Source organism: Esox lucius, chromosome 21 (assembly GCF_011004845.1).
Source record: "Esox lucius isolate fEsoLuc1 chromosome 21, fEsoLuc1.pri, whole genome shotgun sequence".
NCBI classification, from domain to species: Eukaryota; Metazoa; Chordata; class Actinopteri; order Esociformes; family Esocidae; genus Esox; species Esox lucius.
The window spans coordinates 31,490,235-31,517,046 of record NC_047589.1 but is presented as its reverse complement, the minus strand read 5'-3'; the positions used below and the strand labels follow the sequence as shown (position 1 = coordinate 31,517,046).

The following is a 26,812-nucleotide window of genomic DNA, read 5'->3' as shown; positions in this document are numbered from 1 at the left end:
ACTGTAGCCTGAACACTGTAGGCTGAACTGTAGCCTGAACACTGTAGACTACGTATTTATTCTCCCTGATTTGAGAAACCCTCAGGAGGAGAACATTGATACAGGTGGTTCAAGAACAGATGTGTATAGTTGCCAAACACACCACCGGTCATGTTCTTACTACACCTCCCCCTTCTTCTGCAGTTTGGCCTGGTATGTGGTAACAGCGGTTTGAACGAGGCCTCCCAGTCCATCTACATGGCGGGGCTTCTGATTGGTGCCCTGGTGTTTGGGCCAATGGCCGACAGGTATGTCCATCAGCCCTCAGCGGATTCTGTGACTCAGGTCTGTTTCCATGGTGCGGACCCCGATGCTCATTCCTAAACATAAACCGTTGGTTCTGTAAAGTTCTAGTTGATCATCTCCACAGATCAGATGGTGTAAACATCAGGGCGTACAGTTTTCTGTGTTTATAGGAGGTCTTCTTCTACCTCAAGACTGCATGTTGACACTTTCATTAGAAGATTACCAGCACAGGTATTACGGCGAATTGACCTGTTGGAGATCAGAGGTTAGAGGTTAGGTGTCAACATGCGGTCTACTGTCCTCCTCAGGTAGTTTATCATGACCTTTACTTCCCAGGTATGGACGGCGTTTTGCAGTGCTCCTTTCTCTGCTTCTCCAGCTGCTGTTTGGAGTGGGAGTGGCCTTCTCTCCCAACATGTATGTTTACATCGCCTTCAGATTCGTAGTGGGAGCCTCCATCTCAGGTGTCGTTATCAACACTTACGTCTTAGGTGGGTACTGAAGTAACACTGTACCTCTACTGTTAACACTGTCCCTCTACTGTTAACACTGTCCCTCTACTGTTAACACTGTCCCTCTACTGTTAACACTGGCTCTCTACTGTTAACACAATACCTCTACTGTTAACACTACCCAACTGAAGTAACACTGTACCTCTACTGTTAACACTGTCCCTCTACTGTTAACACTGTCCCTCTACTGTTAACACTGTACCCAACTGAAGTAACACTGTACCTCTACTGTTAACACTGTACCTCTACTGATTTACAACCCAACTGAAGTAACACTGTACCTCTACTGTTAACACTGTACCTCTACTGTTAACACTGTACCTCTACTGATTTACAACCCAACTGAAGTAACACTGTACCTCTACTGTTAACACTGTACCCAACTGAAGTAACACTGTACCTCTACTGTTAACACTGTACCTCTACTGATTTACAACCCAACTGAAGTAACACTGTACCTCTACTCTTAACACTATACCTCTACTGATTTACAATCCAACTGAACACTGTACCTCTACTGTTAACACTATACCTCTACTAATTTACAACCCAACTGAAGTAACACTGTACCTCTACTGTTAACACTATACCTTTACTGATTTACAACCCAACTGAAGTAACACTGTACCTCTACTGTTAACACTATACCTCTACTGTTAACACTGTCCCTCTACTGTTAACACTGTACCTCTACTGTTAATACTATACCTCTACTGTTTTACAACCCAACTGAAATAACACTGTACCTCTACTGTTAACACTGTCCCTCTACTGTTAACACTGTACCTCTACTGTTAATACTATACCTCTACTGTTAACACTGTCCCTCTACTGTTAACACTGTACCTCTACTGTTAATACTGTACCTCTACTGTTTTACAACCCAACTGAAGTAACACTGTACCTCTACTGTTAACACTATACCTTTACTGATTTACAACCCAACTGAAGTAACACTGTACCTCTACTGTTAACACTATACCTCTACTGTTAACACTGTACCTCTACTGTTAACACTATACCTCTACTGTTAACACTGTCCCTGTACTGTTAACACTGTACCTCTACTGTTAACACTATACCTCTACTGTTAATACTATACCTCTACAGTTTTACAACCCAACTGATGTAACACTGTACCTATACTGTTTTATCACCCCAACTCCAGTCCACTTTTAAGGTGAGGTTAATTAACTACCAGGGAGAAGCAAAAACAGAACTGTTTTGGCCCTCTAGAACTACAGTTGGAGAGCCTGGCTTAACAAACTGACCACTAATCTCTACACAGACAACTGAGTTAACTGGTAACAGCAGACAGGCTTTGTTCACCTCTGACTTCTAACCTGTGACCTCCACCCAGGTGCTGAATGGACGGGCAACAACAAGCGGGCCCTGTTCACCATCGTGTCCCACTGCTTCTATGCCATTGGACTTATGCTGCTATCTGGTATTGCCTACGGAGTCAGAGACTGGAGGACCCTACAACTGGTCCTCTCCAGTCCCGTCCTGCTCCTCGGCGTCTTGTACTGGTACATACTAAATGTTTACCCTTGACCTCGGGGTCTTGTACTGGTACATACTAAATGTTTACCCTTGACCTCGGGGTCTTGTACTGGTACATACTAAATGTTTACCCTTGACCTTGGGGTCTTGTACTGGTACATACTAAATGTTTACCCTTGACCTCAGGGTCTTGTACTGGTACATACTAAATGTTTACCCTTGACCTCAGGGTCTTGTACTGGTACATACTAAATGTTTACCTTTGACCTCGGGGAATTGTACTGGTACATACTAAACTTTAACCCTTGACCTCTTACCTCACTTGTCCAGAGGAATGTTTGTAGAGCAGCTTGGACTGATTCCAGGTCGGAATCAGGGATGAATCCCTGATTCGTGATCTCTGGCTCTTCATCCCTGACTCTTCATCCCTGGCTCTTCATCCCTGGCTCTTCATCCCTGGCTCTTCATCCCTGGCCCTTTATTCCTGGCTCTTCATTCCTGACGCTTCATCCCTGTCTCCTTCTTCCTGACTGTCGGATGTTAGGAAATGTGACTAGTGTGATCAGGATTTGACCCCTTGATCTTTTAACTTCTTCCTGACTGTATATCAGGATTCTTCCAGAGTCGGCTCGCTGGCTGATGACCCAAGGCCGGAAGGACGAGGCTCGCCAGGAGATCCGCAGAGCAGCCAAGGTCAATGGAACGCTGGTCCCTGAGGCCCTGCTGGATAAGGTGATTCAGGCCTTCATCCCTCTGTCTCCCACTGTACTCTCCCTCCCCTAACCCTAGTTCTGTCTGTCGGTAGTTGGATGAGGAGGGGTCGGCCAAGTCTGGCAGCATGTTGGACCTCTTCAGGATCCCCTACCTGAGAAAACGAGCTCTAACTCTTAGCTACATCTGGTCCGTCTGATGAAAGGCTTGGTTTCATTTCTTCTTCCTCTCCATGTTTACATGTTCAAATTACACTGGCATGGTCCACCTGCAATCCAATTCATTTGGTAATCACTGGAAATACTTTTTCATGTTCCAACCTCTAATCCAAGGACATCCCTCCTTTCTCAGGTTTGTAACCAGCCTGGTGTATTATGGGGTGAGTCTGAACGTGGGCAACTTTGGCCTGGACATCTATCTGACACAGCTGATCTTTGGCATTGCTGAGCTGCCTGCCCGGCTGGGCTCTCTGCCCCTGATTGAGCACTTTGGCCGAAGGATCTGTCAGGCCATGGTCCTGTTCATTGGAGGCTCTGCTTGTCTCCTCATTCTAGCGGTTCCAGAGGGTACATTGCTTATATTGTGAAAACTGATTTTTAATGCTGTTATTTTTAATTCTTTAAATGTATTTTTTCGTTACGTTCAAGTGTTATTCAGACCTGTCAAAGAGATCCTCTGTCTGGCTGTGTTTCCATCAGACCTGCCGATTGTGACAACGGTCATTGCGGTTGTGGGGAAGTTTTCCCTGGCTGCCTCCTTCACTATTGTCTATGTGTACACAGCTGAGCTCTATCCCACTGTGGTGAGGTGAGGAGTCACACTACTGAAACACCATGGCCAGAGAACACATGCAGAGACACCAAGGTTTCATACTTCTAGGAATCTCACTGTGTTCTGTCCAAACGGCTGCGCCGGACAGGCAGAACGGAGTGGGCCTGAACTCAATGTGTGCGCGTGTGGCGGGCATCCTGGCACCTCTGATCCGGCTGCTGGAGGTGTATCACTACGCCATCCCCATGGTGATCTATGGTGTCCTACCATTCCTGGGGGGGGGCGCCTGCTTCCTGCTGCCTGAAACACTCAATACTGAACTACAGGACCACACACATGTACTGGAGCACCACGCAGAGTGAGTATTAAACTGGGGGGGGGGGTCCCACAAGTTCAGTACTGATATCTAATACTCTGTTTAATTCTAGAACTTCTGAGAAGTTGAATCTTCAAAACGGAATCACACATTTCAAGGAGGAAAAAACTGAAGAAACAATTTCCACAAAAATGTAATTTATGTGTGCTTTTTTACTTTTAACTTTGATCGCACAGTGTCTGGTTATTGTGATTATGTGCCAATATCTAAATACACTAAATTACCAAAATATCATTTACATCTTCAGCTTGTTTTATAATAATTAGTATAGATTTTTTTACATTTATTAAATTATGAAATAAATCAAGAGAGTATTATTTATAATTATTAACACTATAGACTGAAATGTAATTATTTAAAAATATTTCTCAATAAAAATACCAATAAAAGTTCCAATATGTTTTATAAATCACGCCTTCTGTTCACAGTCATTTCCCTTTTACTGTATATCCACAGAACAAGTACAACATCTCTCATCATCATGAGTAGAGAGTTGGTCTCAGAAGTCATTCCATAATAATAATTTCTCAGTTTTCAGTCAGTAAAGTCACTCTGATACTGATTATTGTCATGTGATTCACTAGTCTAGACAAAGTACCAGACATTTAACAGTTGTATAATGTCTCCAAATATGCTGTGGTTCACAGTTTTCTCATGGTCACCTCCATGTCATCTGAAAGCACACAAAACATCCCTCTTTAAAACATTCCTCTCCATCAAATGTAAAAGATCCACACTATAAATTCCTCTAAACAGCTCTGTTTTAGTCAAGATTCCATTTGCTCACTCAACTCACCAATCAATTAGAGAGGTCTATATGACATCAGAGCTGTTAGAACCTGTCATTGGTCCTTTGTAGCCAACGGTTCTTGTGTTGAGTGTGGCCAAAACCCTCGTCGTAGTTGCCCTTCCTCCTGAACAGCTGCTGGTAGTGGAACACGCAGTAGAATTCCCCGTACAGCGGAGCGTAGCTGGTCAAGCTACACACCACACAACACACACATGTCAACTACAAAGCATTCCACATGGAATAAATGAACGGAAAGTAATCAAGTGTTGACAGTTAATAATCAAGATGGTTTATTCCTGAGTTGGATCGGTTTACTCTTGTTGGAGCAGATCTCAGTCTCTCACCTGAGCTTCTTCTGACAGTGCTTGCAGCAGAAACAGTTCTTGTGAAAAATGAATTTATCTGCTGTCATTTTCTCCATAGGATAGACAGGCTTCAGGCAGGAGGAACATGTTTCCTGTTTACAGGGCAGGAACTGGAGGAATAGAGATTGAGAATATCACACTGATTCGCTGGGGCAGTACTGTTTCTCTAATTCTCCCCAGATTCCCTGAATTTCAGATTTTCCTGAAATCCTCAAATGAAGATTCCCAGAACCATGAGAGAAAGAGCAGGGAGGTTTGGAATTCTCAAACAAGGATTCCTGGATGTGGATTTCCATTTAAACAACAGATTTGCAAGTCTAGAATTTAATTGGTACATTTAATAGAGTAGACACTGATTCAGCTTCCTGTATTGAGAACATTTTCACACTGGCCCCAGCAGGAATCAAACTCTGGGGTTTAGATTAACACTACATTAGTGTTACAGTATCCGCCTGAGGATTAGTGTGTCTGGATTGGTGTGTCTGTTACAACCCAACTAGACTGGATGGGTTGGTGTGTCTGTTACAACCCAACTAGACTGGATGGGTTGGTGTGTCTGTTACAACCCAACTAGACTGGATGGGTTGGTGTGTCTGTTACAACCCAACTAGACTGGATGGGTTGGTGTGTCTGTTACAACCCAACTAGACTGGATGGGTTGGTGTGTCTGTTACAACCCGACTAGACTGGATGGGTTGGTGTGTCTGTTACAACCCGACTAGACTGGATGGGTTGGTGTGTCTGTTACAACCCAACTAGACTGGATGGGTTGGTGTGTCTGTTACAACCCAACTAGACTGGATGGGTTGGTGTGTCTGTTACAACCCAACTAGACTGGATGGGTTGGTGTGTCTGTTACAACCCAACTAGACTGGATGGGTTGGTGTGTCTGTTACAACCCAACTAGACTGGATGGGTTGGTGTGTCTGTTACAACCCAACTAGACTGGATGGGTTGGTGTGTCTGTTACAACCCAACTAGACTGGATGGGTTGGTGTGTCTGTTACAACCCAACTAGACTGGATGGGTTGGTGTGTCTGTTACAGTATAAATAGACAGGGAGGGTTGGAAACACAACGTATGAAGTATTCACAAAATTGCAACAAGTATAGAACAAATATAGAATGTTTGCTAGAACCCAAATGAATGTGAGGCTGGTGTGGATATCTGAATGTGTTTTCCATTAATATAAACTGGTATTAATGTGTAACTTTGTTATAATACTTTATTAATTATGATGAGCTGTTCTAATCAGTGCTTGACTTGGGATAAAATAAGTACAGGAACTGACAAATCGCACATTAGACTACGTTCATCAAAATGTATGTGTTAATAAGGCTTGTTCCATTTCAGTAGCTTATCCCAGACATCTCAGGTGGCTCTTTTGCCTAAAAAAGGAACCGTAACACTGTTTGTACCGGTTTACGGTTCCGGACCATTCCTGCCCAAGTCAAGCACTGGTTCTGTTGTTACCAATACAGAAATGTAGAAAGTAGTGAGGAAGCAAATAGAACAATATTTTATTTAATTTCCATCCAAGTAAGAAAACATGTTTAATTAAATCCCACACTTTAAATAATTAAACACAAGTCAAACACAATCTAACAAGACAGGTGGTAATACCTTTATACTGTTGCCCATCTAAATTAAATCAATAAGTTGCTGTTAAACCATCAAAAAATATACCATCAGTATGCAACTGAATCTCTAAGAAGGAGTTATAACTCAGACAGTCTTTGAATTTGTAAGTTGGTCTGCCCTAAAGGTGTTTAAACCTCAAGTTATTTGATATTTATATGAAGCTCCATATTATCTGTGACAGAAGTAGCAGCCACTCTTCATGGGTCCACAAATTCAGCAGAACTTGTTTGTCCAAAGGGACTTACAACGTGAACATGGCCGGTACCATTTATAAAGGCTGTTAAGGTTTGTTGATAGGCAATGTGACCTTGACCTCTGGGTATGTGACAACTCCATACCTGGTAGGACTACTGGTTCCTACCTGAACCCTGGTGTCGGGCGGAGTGGTCACCACCGTGGAAGTCTTGGTGGAATAAACTGTATGGCCAAACTCATCGGTTTTCCCGTAGTTCTCACTAACACTTTTAGTGCCGACGACCCCACTCCCGTCCGGAGCTGTCGTTAACTGGAGCACACTGACCTGCCGTCTCTGATTGACAGGGCTCTTGCTGCCAGGGCTGCTGGTTGGGCTGAGCTGACAGGCGGAGCACAGCGGAAGCTGCAGGGACTCAGTGTCTGGTCCACTTGCAGACTTCTGCCTGGCTGCTGACTGGATGGAGATAAAGGCAGGGGAGGATGGAGGACTGCTCTGGGGTTTACTCCCAGCCACCTCCGGCCCTGTTCTCTGAACAGCCTCCGGTGCTCTCTCTGGCTCCCTCTGTGTCTTTGTGGTGAGAGTAGGAGAGACCTCCTGGGGCACCAGTGCTCTAGTGGATGAGCCGATGGTGATGGTGCTGATGTTACTGGTGGTCTGCAAGCCTTGGGGTTGGCTTGATGTAACCTGTAGGGACTCTTTTAACAGGGAAGACAGACCAGCAATGTCCGAGTCTGATTTCAGAGTGGAGACAGAATACAAAGCCTTCTTTATAGCCTCCTCAATGTCCATCAGTCTGGCCAACGTCTGCTCCTTCAAATTCATGATCTCCTCGCTGGCTCTCTCTAGATCTCCGAAAACTAGAGCCATGGAGGACAGTGTCTCTGTGTCGTCTGTTGACGTCTTAACCTTCTCAACCTTCTGGTCCACCTTGGTCTCTGGTTTATGTGGTTTCTTGACCCGTGGGGCGACAACCCACTCAGGTACATTCTCAAAGATGTTCCTGAGGGCCCTGACGTCCACCTGGCTGGTGTCTTCCTCTACCATCTTCACCTGGGTGAGTATCTGATTCAGCTCATCCTGCTTCCTCAGGTTGTCCACAATCTCCATGGCCGTGGTCACATTACCCCTGATGATCTCATCCATGTGAACCGACAGCCTCAGGCGACGCTGGCCCTCCGTCTCAGGCTTTGTCTTGCCTTTTTTCTCCCTCATGACCACTTTGTTTTTCTTCTTGTCATGTTCCTGTAGTTGGCTGCTGTTTTTAGAGTTGTTCTTCTGGCTCTTTGGTCTGATGCCTTGTAGAGGCTGATCGGTATGGCTGGTTTGCTGTCCCACATCAAAATGTTTTAGTGCAATACAGCTATTCATCTCAGATTTGTAGTCCTGGTTCTTTGATTCACTCTCTGCCATCTTACCTCTTTTAGGCTTCTGAGGAATTTTATTTCTTCTATCTTCACTTATCTTCTCAGTGTTCTCTGACCCATACTGGAGTCCAGCTCCCTGCACCATGCTTGACTTCTTCTGTGGTGATGTGGTGTTGCTCTCTTCCACATAGTTAGAGCTAGGACTATTAAGTCTTTGAGGAATGACCTCTAACCCTTGGACTTTCTGGGTTAATGTTACATCCTCATTGAGTTGGGTTGCATCCCCAGTGTGAGTTGCATCACCGATGTGTTGAGTGGGATCGGCTGTGTATTGGGTGGCATCATCAGTGTGTTGGGTTGCATCATCAGTGTGTTGGGGTGCATTCCCAATGTGTTGGGTTGCATCCCCAGTGTGAGTTGCATCACCGATGTGTTGAGTTGGATCAGCAGTGTATTGGGTTGTATCAGCAGTGTATTGGGTGGCATCATCAGTGTGTTGGGTTGCATCATCAATGTGTTGGGTTGCATCCCCAGTGTGAGTTGCATCACCGATGTGTTGAGTTGGATCAGCAGTGTATTGGGTTGTATCAGCAGTGTGTTGAGTTGGATCAGCAGCGTGTTGGGTTGCATCACTGATGTATTGAGTTGGATCAGCAGTGTGTTGGGTTGTATCAGCAGTGTGTTGGGTTGGATCAGCAGTGTATTGGGTTGCATCAGCAGTGTGTTGAGTTGGATCACCAGTGTGTTGAGTGAACCCAGCTTCTGCTTTTCCAAATGAGCTCCCAGCTGGCATATCAGAGCAGTCAGTGTCAAGCCTACTCTGTTGTGCCTCTCTATCACTGTCATTATGTTGGAAGCCTCTGCAAAGGGCATCTGCATAGGACATTGGTTTGATTATCAAAGGCTGGGAAGATTCATTTGGTTGACTTTTTGTTGCCTTTGTAAATAGATTTTCTGTTGATTCATTTGATTGACTTTTCTTAGATTTGTTTAGTTGCCTTTTGGGTAAGTCTTTTGGTTCACTTTTGGTGGATTCTTTCTGTTGACTTTCAGTTGATTGCTTTGGCTGACTTCTAGTTGACCCTTTTGGTTGATTTTTAGTTGATTCTTTTGCCTGATCTTTGGATGATTCATTTGGTAGATTTTTGGCTGACTCTTCAAGTTTGTTTTTGGTTGAGTCTTTTGATAGACATTTGGTAGATTGTTTCATTTTACATTTGCTTGATACGTTTGTTTGACTGTCAACTGATTCTTTTATTAGTCCTTGGTTTGGTTCTTTTAGTTGATTGCTAGAAATGGTAGTTTTAGAAATACTACTGGTAGTACTCATAGAAATGATTTGGCTTTCGGTGGTATGTACCATAGTCTCTGTTAACTGACAAGATGTGCTTCCTGTAGTAATATTACCTGGATCTGCTTTCAGATGGTTTGGTTTAGGAGGAAATGTTGGTTTAGGTGGAAGAGCTGGTTTTGGACCAACAGGCTTCTTCTTTTTCTTTGAAGGTGCCAGAGTTTTAAGGCCAGTCTGAGGTTGCAGTTTAACTGTGGAATCTGTAGTGGGTTTATTTGTGGTTTGATCTGGGCTAGGGGGTTCAATATGTTTATATGTGGCTTGATCTGGGTTTGTGGGTTCTGCAGGTTTACTTGTGGTTTGATCTATGCTAGGGGGTTCAGCAGGATTATGTTTATCCTCACTGAGTTTAGAAACTGAACCCACATCAGTCTTCTTCTTGTGGCTTTGAGATTTAGAATTCCCAGAGTTCCTGTAAATCATAGCAGCCTTGAAATCGCCTTGACTGATGTTAACACCGCTTGTCTTCTCCAGAGAATGTAGTGCTGCTTGAAGATGACCTCCAATTACTTCCTCCTTGGGTTGCTGCTCTGTTGTGCTACTCTGCAAAGTCGTCATTTCAGCCATAAGATATCCTTTCTGGCCCACCTCAGCGCCCTCTTTTTCCTCCATGTTCCTGGTTTCTGGGTTTTGCTCAACCTGGAATTTTGTTTTAGAGCTTTTCTCTGCTTTTGTGCCACTGATGCTCACAGAGATGCCATGTCCTTCACTTATTGTTATAGAAGGTGAAGGTTTTGCATTAGTCAGAGACTCAGTCTTTACATTACTTTGTTGAGCAACAGTCCCCACATCGGTCTTCCTCTTATGGCTTTTAGATTTGGACTTTCCAGATTTCTTGTAGATCATAGCATCCTTGAAATCTTTTTTACTGAAGTTAACCCCACTTGTCTTCTCCGGAGAAAGGAATGCTGCCTGAAGCTGACCTCGCACTACCTGCTCCTTGTGGTCTTTCTCAGTTGAACTGCTCTGTAAATTCTTCATTGCTCCAATAAGATGTCCTTTCTGGACCACCTCAGTATTCTCATGGCCCTCCAAGCTCCAAGCTTCTGGGTTTTCTAGTTCTTCAAAAGCCGTGGAAACACAGCTATCCTCTTTGGTCTTGCAACAAGTTGCTGTTTCCTCTTCTGAGGTACTGGAGGGGGTTGTGAAAGTCTTTATAACAGAATCAAAGGATGTCTGTTTCTTCTGTACAGAAGTTTGCTTGTGGACCTGTAATATTTCAGAGGTCTTCTCTGGCTTAAGTCCACTGCTCTTCAAAGAGATAGGTTGTCCTTGTTGCTCTGAATGGCAAGTCTGTCTAGTGAGTTGCTGTTTCTCTTGAACCACATGTTGAACAGCTTTGACCTGTTTCTTTAGCGCCACCTGCTGCAGAGCCTTGGCTTCCATGGTGGCCTGTTGGAGGGTATAGAGGGCAGCCTGCAAGTTGGAGATTTCATCATCCTCATCCATCGCCTCAACTAAATCAGCCTGAAGGATAATTTGATCCTTCTGTGGTTCAGAGTGGACTGATGTCTCCTGAGATGCTGTGTTAGGGTAATGTGTTTTTGCTAATGCCTCAGCATCACGCTTTAGCATCTCCCTCAAACTCTGGTTCTTCACCCACCCTGTTGAGTGTATTCCTATGCTGATGTCACATCCTGGAGAGACCTTTCTCTCTGCAGATACTGTACCATGACCGGCTTGTCCAGGAAACATCATGGCAGAATGGATGATGTCACTATGAGTCATCTCTTTCTGCTGGACACATCTCTGGTTGGCTGGGAACATGCTCTTTAGTTTATTCACATCCACTGGGACACTATCTGGATCATATTGCTCCATCTGTTCAACTGTTTGTTGTTGTTGAAGATGATCTGTTTTTGGCTCTGGGGAAATATTTGTCACAACATCAGTTTGTTTTGGGAGTTGTTCCTCCTCGTCTGGCTGAACCTGCAGGGACTTCAAATACTCCAGATCTCCCTTCTCGATACAGCTCTTGAATAACTTGACATTTCCCTTGGCCTCCTGTTTGTAGGAGGCTGGGGTGTTGTGGTCCTGACTTGTGGCCAGGAGACCGCTGATGGTTGACTTCACATCATCTCTATCCACTCCAGGAGTCTCTGTTTCAGGCTTTAGATTTCCGGCAGCCATGTCTGGGACGTTGGTCTCCATCCTTGGACCCTGTGGAGGACGATACCTCTCTACCTTCCCATCAGAGTGGTTGTACAGGGAATATACGGTCACCTCACTCCTTCCCACTGCGTCCTCCTGAATCACCACTCCTTTCCTCAGAGAGCTGTCCTGACTAAGGATGTCCTCTATGAGCTGGACAACGTTGGCCGTCCTGAACTCTTTGTCTTGGTTTGAAGCGAGGTGTACCTGATGAACAGGTACTGTCACAGAAGTAACATCCACGTTCCCTTGCTCATCCTCCTTCAGGTAAACCAACTGAGGTTTTAAGGTTCCCCGGGGCAACAGTTGCAGTATGAAGTTTTTAACCCCACCCTCAGCCACCTGGTCCTCTTCCACCTCTGGACTCAAGCCGGTGGTCAGCCTGAACCTTGCCCTTTTACCATTTCCTGTCTCGCTCGCCTCAATGATGGATCCGTGGGAGTGGATGGCACTGAAGTGATAGAGGGAGTTCAGGGTGTAGTTGATGCTTTCACACATCGTCTTCCCCTCCTCCCTGTTCTGGTGGTTAATCAGGTCGAACAGCGTGGACTCAAACAGCTGAGCTCTGTTCCTGACATTAGCTGATAATGCTAGCATGTCCTCCTGGATTCTGCTGTCTGGGCCAAGGTCCCCCGAAGGTGATGTGGGATTCTGGGGCAGTGGTTCAGGCAGATCTGAGGGTTCCCCACTTATGTTTATTGTTTTGAAAGGATTTATTTTAAATAGAGATGTAGACTGATACATCGGACATTTTGGACTTGTTTCACTGCGAACATCGGCTTTTGAAGAACACTGTAACTTCCTTTCAAATACTTGTTTGACTTTGGAGACACCCTCATGCCGTGGCTGGTCCTCACTAACCTCAGGGTCAACATTTGCACTGACATTCAATGTTTCTCTCTCAGACTGTGGCGCCACATCAAGATTTCTGTAACAAACACTTTTCTTCTCTCTCTGAACTCTCTTACTGCTACTCTTCTCAAAGGCTTGTTTTCTCTTCTGAACGGCCCCCCTCTCATCCTCCAACACAATGACCTTGTTCTGGTTCACAAGGTCATCTTGGTTGGCTCTAAGGATGTTGACCTGCTGGCTTTCAAACAACCTTCTAGCAGACTGGACATCTATCCTTTCCATCATCTTCTCACACTTAGCATCAGCATTCTCCACCTGGTCTGTAGTTTTCTGAACCCTCACCTCCTGGTGGTCATGGTTATCCAATGGCTGCTCAAACAAGACAGATGTTCTCTTCACATCTCCCCATACCCCTGCTCCAATCCCAGGCCCGAACCCAGATCCAACCCCAGCTTCAATCCCAGGCCCGAACCCAGATACAACCCCAGCTCCAATCCCAGATGCGAACACGGATCCAATCCCAGGCCCGAACTCAGATACCACCTCAGCTCCAATCCTAGGCCCGAACTCAGATCCAACCTCAGATCCAGCCCCAACCCTAGCACCACTGTCATCTCCATACATGGCAGCAGGTCCAGCCCCTCTATCTCCAGCCCATGCGCCTGCACCAACCCCAGCCACATCCAACATGTGCATTTTAGAAGCATGGGGATCCTCTGCGTTGCTCTGTATACAGTTCTCAAATATCCACCGCCTGGACAGAACCTCGCCCTCATATCCAGTGTCGCCAGCTGTTAGCGGGGTCTCAGAAGACAGCACCTCAGCCAGCTCCTGGTCCACCACCCCATCCAAGCTGTCCAGACTCCTCAGCTCCGGGTGGGTGTGCTTCAGAATCCTCCGCAGCTCCACTTTCTGCCTCTGTTGGTACAATGCTGACAGTGCCTCTTTGGATGGGGGAGTGGGACATGCATGGTGAGTCTGGGTGGGTTTTCCCAGACTGGGTGGAGTCTCAGAAGGTGTAGTGGATGGACCGGCTGGACCATATCTTATTTTTTGGTCATCCTCAGCCATCTTAGGTGGAAAGCAAAACGGGATATTATCTTAATTGACTCCATCATTGAGGGAATTCCAAATCCAATAAAGAAACATGCGTAAAAGACGGCCATGCTCATTACGCATTACCCATGCTGAAGGAATGTTGTACATTATTTACCCACATTACCTATTGTACACCGTGAGTTGCAACAATTTCACTGGGACGTTCCTTTGCAAAGAGCCTTCCACAAACCAAATCGCATTTTATTAGCTGAACTTGCTCAACTCCAAGCATTGTTAGCTGAAATCAAAATATTTTATTAGCTGAACATCAAACATTGTGTTAACTAAAGCAGTTCAATTCCAAAACATTATTACCTGCATTCCCCAAAAAAATTGCCATCAATCTCGATCCTTAGTGAAATACATTTTTCATTGATAATATGGTTACAGTTAGCCAAACATTTTTTATCCTATTTCATACACCGATCAGCCATAACATTATGACCACCTGCTTAATATTGTGTAGGTCCCCCTTTTGCTGCCGAAACAGCTCTGACCCGTCGAGGCATGGACTCCACAAGACCCTTTGAAGGTGTGCTGTAGTATCTGGCACCAAGACGTTAGCAGCAGATCCTGTAAGTTGCAAGGTGGGGCCTCCATGGATTAGACTTTGTCCAGCACATCCCACAGATGTTTGATTGGATTGAGATCTGTCCAAGGTCAACACCTTGATCTCGTTGTGTTCCTAAAACCATTCCTGAACCATTTTTGCTTTGTGGTACATTATCCTGCTGAAAGATGCCATCAGGGAATACCGTTGCCATGAAAGGGTGCACATGGTCTGCAACAATGCTTAGGTAGGTGGTACGTGTCAAAGTAACATCTACATGAATGGCAGAACCCAAGGTTTCCCAGCAGAACATTGCCCAAAGCATCACATTGCTTGTGTGTTCTGACACCTTTCTATCAGTACCAGCATTAACTTTGAGCTACAGTAGCTAGTCTGTTGGATCGAACCACACGGGACAGCCTTCGCTCCCCATGTGCATCAGTAATCCTTGGCCGTCCATGACCCTGTCGTCGGTTCACCACTTTTCCTACCTTGGACCACTTTTGATAGGTACTGACCACTGCAGACTGGGATCACCCCACAAGGACTGCAGTTTTGGAGATGCTCTGACCAAGTCGTCTAGCCATCACAATTTGGGCCTTGTCAAAATCGCTCAAATCTTTACGCTTGCCCATCTTTTCCTACTTCTAACACATCAAATTTGAGGACAGAATGTTCACTTGCTGCCTAATATATCCCACCCACTGTTAGGTGCCATGATAACGAGATTCAGTGTTATTCACTTCACCTGTTAGTGGTCATAATGTTATGGGTGATTGGTGTATTATCCCCTCAAAAATAACAAGAAGCAAAACACACTGTTACCTGGGAACCAAACAAACATAACAAAACCCACACGTCCATGCTAACTCTAAGTTTTCGTTGAACAGACAACAGTAATAATTACCTTGGTTGGTTTCCCCTCTCTCTTGCCGGTCGATGATGAACCTGCAGTCTGCAAGGAAAATATCATTATCAGGTTGATAAGGTAAAATTACACATCTTCCACTGTTCACAGCAATTATATAATGGGTACTGTGGCTTTTAGTACCCGCTTATCATAGATATGCCTTGGTGTTCTCAATTCTTTAGTACCTGCTTATCATAGATCTGCCTTGGTCTTCTCAATTCTTTTACTACCCGTTTATCATAGAGCTGCCTTGGTGTCAACAGAGCAAAAGGGTGTGATAAGACTGTGGAATCTAACAGCTATGTAACCTGGTTGTAGAATGGGATAGAAAATAAGTTAATCTGACGAGTTGATATCATTGACACTGGAGTGCCAAAGCATGTTTTTATGAATGGCAAAAGATAGGAGAGGAGAGATTTCTGTCTGGAAGCACTGTAGGTCAGGTCTGAAAACAAAGCAGTACATGTAAAGGCAGAGGCCCAGACCACTGGCCCATCCTTCTTATTTACAGTAATGGCCTGGGAGCAATAAGGGGTTAACTGCCTTGGGCCGTGACAGAACAGGGTTTATCAACTTGTCAACTCAGGGATTAGAACCAATGTCCTTTTCCTTACTGGCCCAGCACTCTTGACCATGAGCTTAACCTGCTGCCCCGAATGTGGCTGTGATTTCTTACAGATAACTTCACCAGAACGGTAGCTTAGCAGATAGAGAGGTTAACTGTGGAACATTCAGGTTATGGGATAGAATCCTGGTGAAGGCACATTATTTTGAAATAGTTTTATGTTAAACCATATGTTCTACAAATTATTGCTGAATTAGTGTTTTGTCACTGAGTAGTATAATTTGAAAGATGTATCATGATGTAAGATGACAAGCCTGGTCCTGTGTTGGTAGATTAGTAAAGCAGCAAATTAGCCACTCTCTCACAGAGTTTTAACAGAATTATCACCATTAAACAGTGCCCAGTTACTGCTGACCAGGAGATGTCCCTAAAGCAGTGTGAACGGATAGAAAGGCCAGAAAAGAGAGAGGATCACTAACCGTTGACTCTGCAGCTGCTATCTTGGACAGATAGAATGCAGATATAGCTCTGACATGAACAGAAGTGGGAGGTTTCTCACGTCCCGGGTTGAAGGAGGTGCTGCTGTCTCTAATGTCTGTGATTGACCTCCACCTGTCACCTACGGAAACATCAGAGGGACAGACGGAGCGGTGAGGTAAATCAATGCCATCCGATTGTCATGTCTGGCTCCTGTCACAGCGGCAGACACTAAAACAGGCCCTTGGTAGCAGATCACCCAGCCTGTAGTATCCTGGGACTCTTCCATTATATCACCCAGCCTGTAGTATCCTGGGACTCTTCCACTATATGACCCAGCCTGTAGTATCCTGGGACTCTTCCACTATATCACCCAGCCTGTAGTATCCTGGGACTCTTCCATTATATCACCCAGCCTGTAGTATCCTGGGACTCTTCCACTATATCACCCAGCCTGTAGTATCCTGGGACTCTTCCACTATATGACCCAGCCTGTAGTATCCTGGGACTCTTCCACTACATGACCCAGCCTGTAGTATCCTGGGACTCTTCCACTATATGACCCAGCCTGTAGTATCCTGGGACTCTTCCACTACATGACCCAGCCTGTAGTATCCTGGGACTCTTCCACTATATGACCCAGCCTGTAGTATCCTGGGACTCTTCCACTATATGACCCAGCCTGTAGTATCCTGGGACTCTTCCACTATATGACCCAGCCTGTAGTATCCTGGGACTCTTCCACTTCATTGAAATCTAATGTAAAGGAATGCTGAATAAAATATCCTTTACTTGTCAGTCCATTCCTCCCTCATCCCTGAAAACACCTGGTTCTGCGGGAAGCAACACTGTATTTCTAGATGAGCAGCTAGTGATGAACAGCACATTGTGAACATTCAACAGACAAGTGATAAACAAACTGAATTAATCACACCTGGACTACATTTTCCGATTTATCAAGTACCCTACCTTATGCATTCTGTTGAATTTGGGAATCTTTTAATGAAGACACATTCATTAGTAAAGCTACTGTTTGCAGGCCAACCCCATTCTATCCACATTTTATCCTAAACATCAAAGGAAAATACCTAGAAAAGCTTAAGTGTTGATATGTATTTTATACAGAAGTCAAATTATTGAGCAATTAAGTAGCAATTATTATACAGCCCTGTTTCCAAAAAAATTGGGACACTGCGTAATAAACAGAATGCAATGATTTGCACATCATTTATCCCTATATTTAATTGAAAATAGTAGAAAGACAACATATCAAATGTTATTTTATTGTTTTTGGAAAAGTACATTGAAAAGTACATTGCCAGCAATTTGTTTCAAAAACGTTGGAACAGGGGCATGTTTATTACTGTGTTGCATCACCTCTTCTTTTACCCATACTCTGTAAGTGTTTGGGAACTGAGCATACCTGTGGTTTTGAAAGTGAAAAGTTTTCCCATTCTTGCTTGATGTTGGATTTCAGCTGCTCAACAGTTCGAGGTCTCCTTTGTCATATTTTTCATTTCATAATGCGCCAAATGTTTTCAGTTTAGCACACATACTATTTTACTACAGAGCCTTGCTGTTGTAATACATGCAGAATGTAGTTTGGCATTGTCTTGCTGAAAAACGCAAGGCCTTCTCTGGAAAAGACATTGTCTGGATGGCAGCATATGTTGCTCCAAAACATCTATATATTGCTCAGCATTAATGGTGCCTTTAAAGATGTGCAAGTCACCCCATACCATCACGGATGCTGGCTTTAGAACTGCGCTGATAACAAGCCAGAGGGTCCCTCTCCTCTTTAGTACTGATGACGTTTTAAATTCTTCCCAAAAATAATTTAAAGCTTTGATTCGTCAGACCGCTTTGCTTCAGTCCATCTTAAATGAGATTGCCCCAGAGAAGGTGACTGCATTTCTGGATTTTATTTATATTATGGTTTCTTTTTTGCGTGTTTTAACTTGCATTACTGAATGCAGCAACGTAGAGATTTCTCCGGATTCTCTGAATCTTTTAATGATATTATGCACGGTAGATGATGAGATCCCCAAACTCACATATTTTACGTTGAGTAACATTATTCTTGAATTGTTGCACTATTTGCCTGTGCAGTCTTTCAGAGAGTGGTGAACCCCTCCCCATCTTTACTTCTAAAAGACTCATCCTCTTTGGGATGACCTGTTGCCAATTAACCTAATTATTTGTGAGATGTTCAACCCCAGGTTTTTTTTTTTACATTACACAACTTTTCCAGTCTTTTGTTGCTCCTGTCCCTGCATTTTTGAAATGTTGCTGGCATCAAATTCAAAGTGGGCATAAATATTTCAAGAAATAATAACATTTCTCAGTTTCAACATTTGTTATGTGGTCTTGGTACTATTTTCTGTTGAATATAGGGTTTACATGATCTCATAATTTCATTCCGTTTTTCTTTACATTTTACAAAGCGTCCCAATTTCTTTGGAAACAAGGTTGTACTTGATGCCTTGATCAACAGCACAAGGAAATGGTAGAACTACACAGTCAGAGACCAGTAACCTCCTATTTTGATTGACATGGGCTATAAATAGACACTGCCAGCTTTTGGAGTAATTTGCAGGGAGAAATATAAGGGCTATGACACCGTGGTCTAATGAACTGACTTGGCAATTATTTAATTCCAGGTTAAGCAATTTATTGTGTTCATAGCACACAATAAAACATGTTATGTCTTTAACAGAGACATAGCAAAACATTTGACATGTCGAAACCAACTGTTTGGTACATTAAGAAGAAGCAACAAAACAATGGTTAGCTCAGAATGGCAGACAACCTGGTAGACCAAGTAAGATCTTTACAATGGATGACAAAAAAATGCTCACCATAATTAAGATAAAACAACTGACTAGGTAGGTAGATGTGGATGTGTCACTCATTAACATTTGTGGAAGACTTCAGCAACTGAACTGCAGAAGTTGGACTGGAAGGTGTAAAAACACCTTGCAGAACAGCCAAAAAACAGCCAAAAAAAAGACAGCCTAGTTCAGAAAAAAACTAATCTGGACTGATGATACAAATAGTAACATGTGCCAGAGTTATGGCAAGAGGAAAGTGTGTGGGCAAAAAAGGAACCTTAAAAATGTCTGGCATCGTTTAAATTTTGCTGTCCATTGACTGTCCCTAAAGAACTTGAAAGAGCTTGACATTTTGTAAAGAGAACTAAGTGTCCATAGTTGCTAGAGAACCACCCCGATAGTTCTGGAGTATCACAGATAAATGGACAAGATATCCTAACTGAAATGCATGAAACTCTGACATACTGACATGACAGAATGTCAAAGGTTAAAGATGTAAACTTTCTATTGGCACTGTATGTGTGTATGTGTTTTGTTGTACGTGTGTATGTGTTAGTGATTGTAAAGCATGTAATGATTATATGTGTATTTATTGTTCACAACAGTGGAGTGCTTAGCATTACAGTCTTACCCAGTCTGCCATTATGAGCAGAGGATCATAGCTAATAATAGATAATGGTTATAATGTCTGTATGGGTAGTCATGACACCCAATAACCCCCCCGAGGTGTCTGTAGAACAGCTGCCTGGTCTAAATGTACCACTGGGGGAGAGGGAACGGCTTCACGGACACCTGCCTACTCTGACCCAGACCCACTGGGAATCAACACAGTAGATTCTTAAGTAGAATCAAATGAGAACACAGTACTGTCTACAATTGAATCAGATCAACAGTAAAATCTACAGGCAAATTAAATCAACACAATACTATATACAGAGGAATCAAATCCACGGTATATTCTACAGCAGAATCAAATCAACAGTATACTCTACAAGAGAATCAAATCAACAGTATACTCTACAGGAGAATCAAATCAGCAGTACAATCTACAGCAGAATCAAATCAAAATGGATGTGACAACAGGTGTCAACTTACAGTGAAAACGCACTCAGAGTTTGGGGGGTGTGGGGACAAACACCTCAGTTCAGCAAGAGATATGTTGGCTTACGAAACCATGGAACAACAGATCTCTTTAGCATGTCTTAGGTTTGTGACAGAACTATTTTGCCTGGCTTAGAACCCATTGGGACAATGAGAGGTTATAGAGAGGGGGACCTCTTAAGGACGTCTGTATTGAAAGTGTTTATCTGTGGTTCACCACTGATATTCAGACTGCAAAACAAGGAGCCAAATTGGGGGGGGGAAATCCTGCAAAGCATTTAGATTTCATCATCCGCCTTAGCCCACATACACATCAATCCTCATCCACCTCAGACCTCATCCACCTAAGACCTCATCCACCTCAGCCCACACACACATCAATCCTCTTCCAACTCAATCCTTATCCACCTCAGCCTACATACACATCAATCCTGATCCATCTCAACCCTCATCCACCTCAACCCTCATCCATGTCAGCCCTTATCCACCTCAGAACTCATCCACCTCAGACCTCATCCAACTCAGACCCTCATTTCAACTCAGATCTCATCCAACTCAGCCCTTATATACATCAATCCTCATCCACCTCAACCCTCATCCAATCCAGACCTCATCTACCTCAGCCCCCATCCACCTCATCTACCTCAACCCTCATCCACCTCAGACCTCATCCACGTCAACTCTTAACCACCTCAGATCTCATCCACCTCAGCCCTCATCCACGTCAGCTCTTATTCACCACAGACCTCATCCACCTCAACCCTCATAGATACAACCCTATACAGACTTTAGCTACACGCATTCAGTTCCCCCTTCACCCCATACGTTATACTTTATCTGAATCTCACTCCAAATAATGTATATACTCACAGGGTTCAACTGCTCACGATCCCTTCTTCCTGACTGTCCTTGAAACATGAAGGGAAAAATGGTGCTGCTCTTTCTCTAGGACTGCTCTCTCCCAATCTTGCACTCTCTTATGCCCTCACCTTCTCTTCCTCACCCCTCCCTTTCTCTATGTCTTCCTTCTCCTGGGACAGCTGAGTCTGTCTCCCTAACTCCTCCCAGTAACGGAGAGTCTTGTGCCAGGAGTCTATTTCTGTATTTTCCCCTACCTCCCTCCCTCCCTCCCGCCGCTCAGTCTGGCTCCCTGGCCCCTCTCCTATCCTGCACAGTCACTCTCCTACTTCCCATGCCCTCCCCAATCCCCCACCCACCCCACCACAGAGGGTTTTATTTTGATCCAGTAGCCCAGCATGTGGGCCCCCCTCTGTGATGTCAGCTGTTTACTACACTGAAAACCAGACCTATTCAATCACAAGCTGAGGCGAGGCTTAGCTTCCAGTCCATTCTGAGGTGAGCAGCAGTAATTGTGGCCCTACAATTGTGTGCTGAAGTTAGATAGTCACCCTGGGTTGGGTTGGTTTGAAGGAAAAGGATCTGTTCTGAACGTGGTCAGTTAATAGTTAATAGTCTACTGAGGAGATCCAGTCAGAGTTGGGGAGTAACGGATTACATGTGACTGTAATCTGTTATGTTACCAACTAAAATATTCTAATCGGATTACAGATACTTTTGAAATTACTTTTAATTACTTCAGTTGAAAAAGAAAAGGTGCGTGAAATAATTATGAAATGTTGCATGCTTGACTTTTTTATTTAACGTTTTACAAACATTGTTATTTGAACCAAAAGAACAGTTGAGCGCCTCAATTGTGTGTTTGAACAACTCAGACTGGAAATGTGTTTGAAGATTAGGCTACTATTTGTTAGATAGCTGTAACAAGGTGTTGCCTTCAAGATAAAACATTATATGGAATTAATCACGATATTTAAGGAGAAAAGTTGTGTTGGGAAGCACTCTGCCAAAGGATGATTATTTGCATTTGATGCAGCCACCTCAACTCCCAAACCAACTCCATACAGGTAGGCCATGTGATTCTGCTTGCTTTGCATCTCAGAAAATTTGCGTTCATTGATTATCATTGGCTGCTGACGACACTGACTTAAAGATAAGAGTGCAGGTGTATAATCACAGATCCATCCATCTTCTTCCGCTTCATCCGGGGCCGGGTCGCGGGGGCAGCAGTCTAAGCAGAGATGCCCAGACTTCCCTCTCCCTAGACACTTCCTCCAGCTCTTCCGGGGGGACACAGAGGCGTTCCCAGGCCAGCTGGGAGACATAGTCCCTCCAGCGTGTCCTAGGTCTTCCCCCGGGGTCTCCTCCCAGTGGGACGGGACCAGAACACCTTCCCAGGAAGGTGTTCCGGAGGCATCCGAAACAGATGCCCAAGCCACCTCAGCTGACCCCTCTCGATGTGGAGGAGCAGCGGCTTTACTCTGAGCTCCTCCCGGGTGACCGAGCTTCTCACCCTATCTCTAAGTGATCGGCCGCCTGTATCCGGGATCTTGTCCTTTCGGTCATGACCCAAAGCTCATGACCATAGGTGAGAGTAGGAACGTAGATTGACCGGTAAATCGAGAGCTTCGCCTTGCGGCTCAGCTCTTTCTTCACCACGACAGACCGATACATTGACTGCATTACTGCAGAAGCTGCACCGATCCGTCTGTCAATCTCCCGTTCAATCCTTCCCTCACTCGTGAACAGGACCCCTAGATACTTAAACTCCTCCACTTGAGGCAGGCACTCTCCACTAACCTGAAGTGGGCAAGCCACACTATATATCACAGATTATTTATTTAATTTGTGTTTTGAGAAACCATCGCTGGTGGTGCTAATAATTTCAGGTTACGTTCGAGCAGGTAAAACATATTTGTGTGTGGATGTTCATGACTACAAACGTGCGTTCGCATGCCTGGGGTTTGCGAATGCAAAAATAAATGCCACCAAAGTTGGTGGTTGTGTAGCAAAACATCAGACTACTGCAGATTTAGTGTACACAAAAAGCTATGAATATCTTGATTTTTGTAAACGTCAATACCCTTTTTGAGAAATTGTCATTTATTTTTCAAAATAGTTTTGAAGTAATTAAAAACACAAATATAACAAATAACAGAATAGGCTAACACATTCTAAAAATGTTGGGTTCTGGAAGATTCTGGAAGATATCGAAGGTTATTGGATTAATTGGAATGACTTAATATCTGACAGACCTTTAGCGTGTGATGTAGAGATGTAGCCCAGTCATATTGAAGTAGAAACAATTGTTTAGAAACCCTTTACCAAGGCACTGTAGCTTACACAACTCATAAGGTAAAATGCATATTACATTTTTGACAAGCTATGTAAACTCTAACATTGATTGATACCGCAAAAGGTGTTTAGCTGGTTATAGGTTATTCCTATTTGTTTTCTAATGCCTCTATGAAAGTACTCAGATTACGAATTTGAGTAATCAAAAAGTTATGTAACTGATTACAAAAGTAACCTAACCAACCCTGGATCAGTGAATGTAGACAGAGCATATTGTGAGTTAGCATGAGGCAGAATGGATTTTAGTAACCTGTTGTGTATCATGTTATTACTGGTTAAGTGTAGTCCTGTGATATTTATGATCACATGTTACTCACTGTCTGGAGAAGGTGTAGATGTCTTGTCCAGGTCAAAATGGCTGATTGTCTTTCTCCTCTCAGAGCGCGTCAATCTTCCCTCCTAGAAGTACAGACACAAGGTAAAGTAACAGGTAGACCATTCTGCTCTGGTGATTGACAAATGTCTCCAGGCCAGTGGAGGGAGTAAAGATAATGAATGGATGTAATGCAGAGATGCTGTTAACAGATGATAGTGAATGGAGGTAATGCAGAGATGAAACAGATGCTAATGTTTTTTATAGATACAGCAGTAACAGCTGTTTTTTGTTTTTTTTACAGACTTCCTTAAGAGGTCGCCCTTTTTTTATTGTTATAAATATTATTACAATTATTTTATATCATTGCTGCTTTTGTTCTAGGTTTTAGTCAGGGAATTTCCAAAGTAATAATTCAGTAATGTTGTTTGCCTTGCATTTTCTATGAGCATTAAATCTTGGAAAGACATACCTTGGACACTGTACTCTGCTACCAAACTAACATAGTAAGTTCCCCTGGCCCACAGGGGATAACACACTCATAATCACTAATTAACACACTCACCGGTCCAACAGCGGCTGCAGGGTCAGAGGTCATTCCAGGGGTCGCTGACTCCTCCTCCATTAAACTGTTGGCTTCTGCAGCCGTGGCGGCCATCTTGGGATGTGAGGGTGTGTGGCCTACAGCTCCCATGGTGCTCTTCCCTTGCCCCTGGGTGACCTTCGACTCAAAAAGAGCCTTCAGCGCTCCAATACCCCCAGGCGGGTTGACCCTGGAGGAGGATCCATGGAGGCTGGACATGGACTTACTGCGTGAAAGACTGGTGGACCGCGGGGTTTCCTCTCTTCCTTCTGACGGGCCGCGCTGGATGTAGGACGTCTCTTGGCTTGTTGATCCCCAGGAGCTTTCCCCTGACATGTTGGGCTTGACCCTCTTCTTCTCTTTCAGCTCGTTGTTTTTCATCAGAGCCTCTAGTTTCCTGTCCACTCTGCTGTCCACCAAGGCTGTCTCTGTCTTCCCATTGGCTGCTGGGCCGGGGCGCCAATGCTGGCCTGTCTGGCAAAGAGAAAAGACATTGTCGTGCCTTTGTTCATGAGAACTGCTGAAAATGACAGCGACGTGGTATTGTGATGTGCTGTGATGTTTTACCCCTTTCCACTCCGGGGTGGTAGAACTGACCTCCTCTGACGTGTTGACTTGATATCTATTATGAGAACAAGACAAGTCATTAATCAAGCTAGTAGATTTAATTAAACAGCCATTGCAATGCTCTTCTCCAAAAATCAGCAGTTTTCAGATCATGGGATATGACTGTCTGCTCCTCTCTAGTAATTAAGGCTTTGATTGAGGGTCAGCAGTTTTCAGATCATGGGGTATGACTGTCTGCTCCTCTCTAATAATTAAGGCTTTGATTGAGGGTCAGCAGATTTCAGATCATGGGGTATGACTGTCTGCTCCTCTCTAATAATGAAGGCTTTGATTGAGGGTCAGCAGATTTCAGATCTGTATCAAAGGAGTCCCAATGTTCAACGGTACTTTTGTACTTCAGTCAGTTTAGAAAGTTATAAAAAAAATGTCAATATATCATGAAAGGTTTCCAGAATTGACAAACTTCAATCAAACCCTGGTGACTAATGAGCTTCATATTTACCCAAAGGTTAAAGGTCATGAGGGGTGTTCTTCTCACCTGGCAACCATGAGCGACACAGAGGAGACAGACTTCATCCTGTCCCTAAACCCTGCCTCTGCCCAGGTGGGTGTGTCTCTGGGTCCATTAGAGACACTCCGTAGAGACTGGGCACGCCTCAGAACATTTCTCCCTTCCATGGATGATGATGTCACTTGATGATGTCTCTTGATGATGTCACTAAATGATGTCACAGCCCCCTTAATGATGTCACAGCACCCTTGAAGACAGCTAATTCCAGAACCCAATCTACAAAGGAAGTTACAGAACATATCACACATAGGAAACAATGTTGAGCACCGTCTCACGGTATTCACCATAGGACACAATGTTGAGCACCGTTTCACGGTATTGACCATAGGACACAATGTTGAGCACCGTTTCACGGTATTGACCATAGGACACAATGTTGAGCACCGTTTCACGGTATTCACCATAGGACACAATGTTGAGCACCGTCTCACGGTATTGACCATAGGACACAATGTTGAGCACTGTCTCATGGTATTGACCATAGGACACAATGTTGAGCACCGTCTCACGGTATTGACCATTGGACACAATGTTGAGCACCGTCTCACGGTATTGACCATAGGACACAATGTTGAGCACCGTCTCACGGTATTGACCATAGGACACAATGTTGAGCACCGTCTCACGGTATTGACCATAGGACACAATGTTGAGCACCGTCTCACAGTATTGACCATAGGACACAATGTTGAGCACCGTCTCACAGTATTGACCATAGGACACAATGTTGAGCATATGAGAGGAATCACTATCTGTTCCTAAGGAATGTGTGAGCTAAATTATGTGTGAACGATCAGAACAACCAAGGAAAGTGTGAGCTTTCCTTAGGAAGAGAGAATTTGTGTTTTTGTTGAAAGACTATCCCAGTTAAACATTCCATCACAACTGACAAAAAATACGGAAAGGTGTTTACAAATTGAAAGGTTGTTATTTCAGTCTAACCAGCAATGTAGGGCAGAGAAGTGAAACCAGTTTCATATAAAGTTCAGCTGAACATGTATTCAACAATGTGCCTGGTTTATAGTTCTACATCATCTGACTGAAATGAATTGACAGATAATTCATATGAATTGACTAATTAACATTACCTGGTGAAGCTTGCCGGTCTCCAGTCCCTGTTACGGTCAGAACGTCCAGGCAAATCACATGACACACATGACATACA

The 26,812-nt window shown here is 44.0% G+C and overlaps 2 protein-coding genes across 2 annotated transcripts in view; one reads left to right on the top strand and one right to left on the bottom strand.

The window, feature by feature from the left end:
* slc22a13b (solute carrier family 22 member 13b) overlaps nt 1-4,400 on the top strand; it is a 7,101-nt gene extending 2,701 nt beyond the window's left edge. The window contains exons 2-10 of the mRNA XM_029116322.2: nt 184-287; nt 622-776; nt 2,158-2,326; nt 2,912-3,032; nt 3,106-3,200; nt 3,363-3,577; nt 3,710-3,818; nt 3,931-4,140; nt 4,211-4,400. Of these exons, the coding sequence (XP_028972155.1) occupies nt 184-287; nt 622-776; nt 2,158-2,326; nt 2,912-3,032; nt 3,106-3,200; nt 3,363-3,577; nt 3,710-3,818; nt 3,931-4,140; nt 4,211-4,295 (1,263 nt within the window). The 3' untranslated portion in view covers nt 4,296-4,400. The remainder of the gene's footprint in view (nt 1-183; nt 288-621; nt 777-2,157; nt 2,327-2,911; nt 3,033-3,105; nt 3,201-3,362; nt 3,578-3,709; nt 3,819-3,930; nt 4,141-4,210) is intronic.
* On the bottom strand, nt 4,293-26,812 carry LOC105026589 (xin actin-binding repeat-containing protein 1). Its single transcript, XM_013131298.3, has 11 exons — nt 26,736-26,812; nt 25,615-25,863; nt 25,077-25,131; nt 24,492-24,983; nt 23,931-24,012; nt 16,471-16,610; nt 15,424-15,471; nt 7,316-13,939; nt 5,293-5,423; nt 4,955-5,138; nt 4,293-4,831 (listed from the first exon to the last, which is right to left on the bottom strand). The coding sequence occupies exons 1-10, from the start codon at nt 26,807-26,809 to the stop codon at nt 4,991-4,993; spliced, it is 8,043 nt and encodes a 2,680-aa protein (XP_012986752.3). The 5' UTR covers nt 26,810-26,812; the 3' UTR covers nt 4,293-4,831; nt 4,955-4,990.

Coding starts and splice junctions, on each gene's coding strand:
- LOC105026589 (XM_013131298.3), bottom strand. CDS start 26,809: ATGTCATGTGTGTCATGTGATTTGCCTGGACGTTCTGACCGTAACAGG. Junction 15,472..16,470: donor TAGCAGCTGCAGAGTCAACG/GTTAGTGATCCT, acceptor TTTTCCTTGCAG/ACTGCAGGTTCATCATCGAC. Junction 13,940..15,423: donor GAGAGGGGAAACCAACCAAG/GTAATTATTACT, acceptor TTTCCACCTAAG/ATGGCTGAGGATGACCAAAA.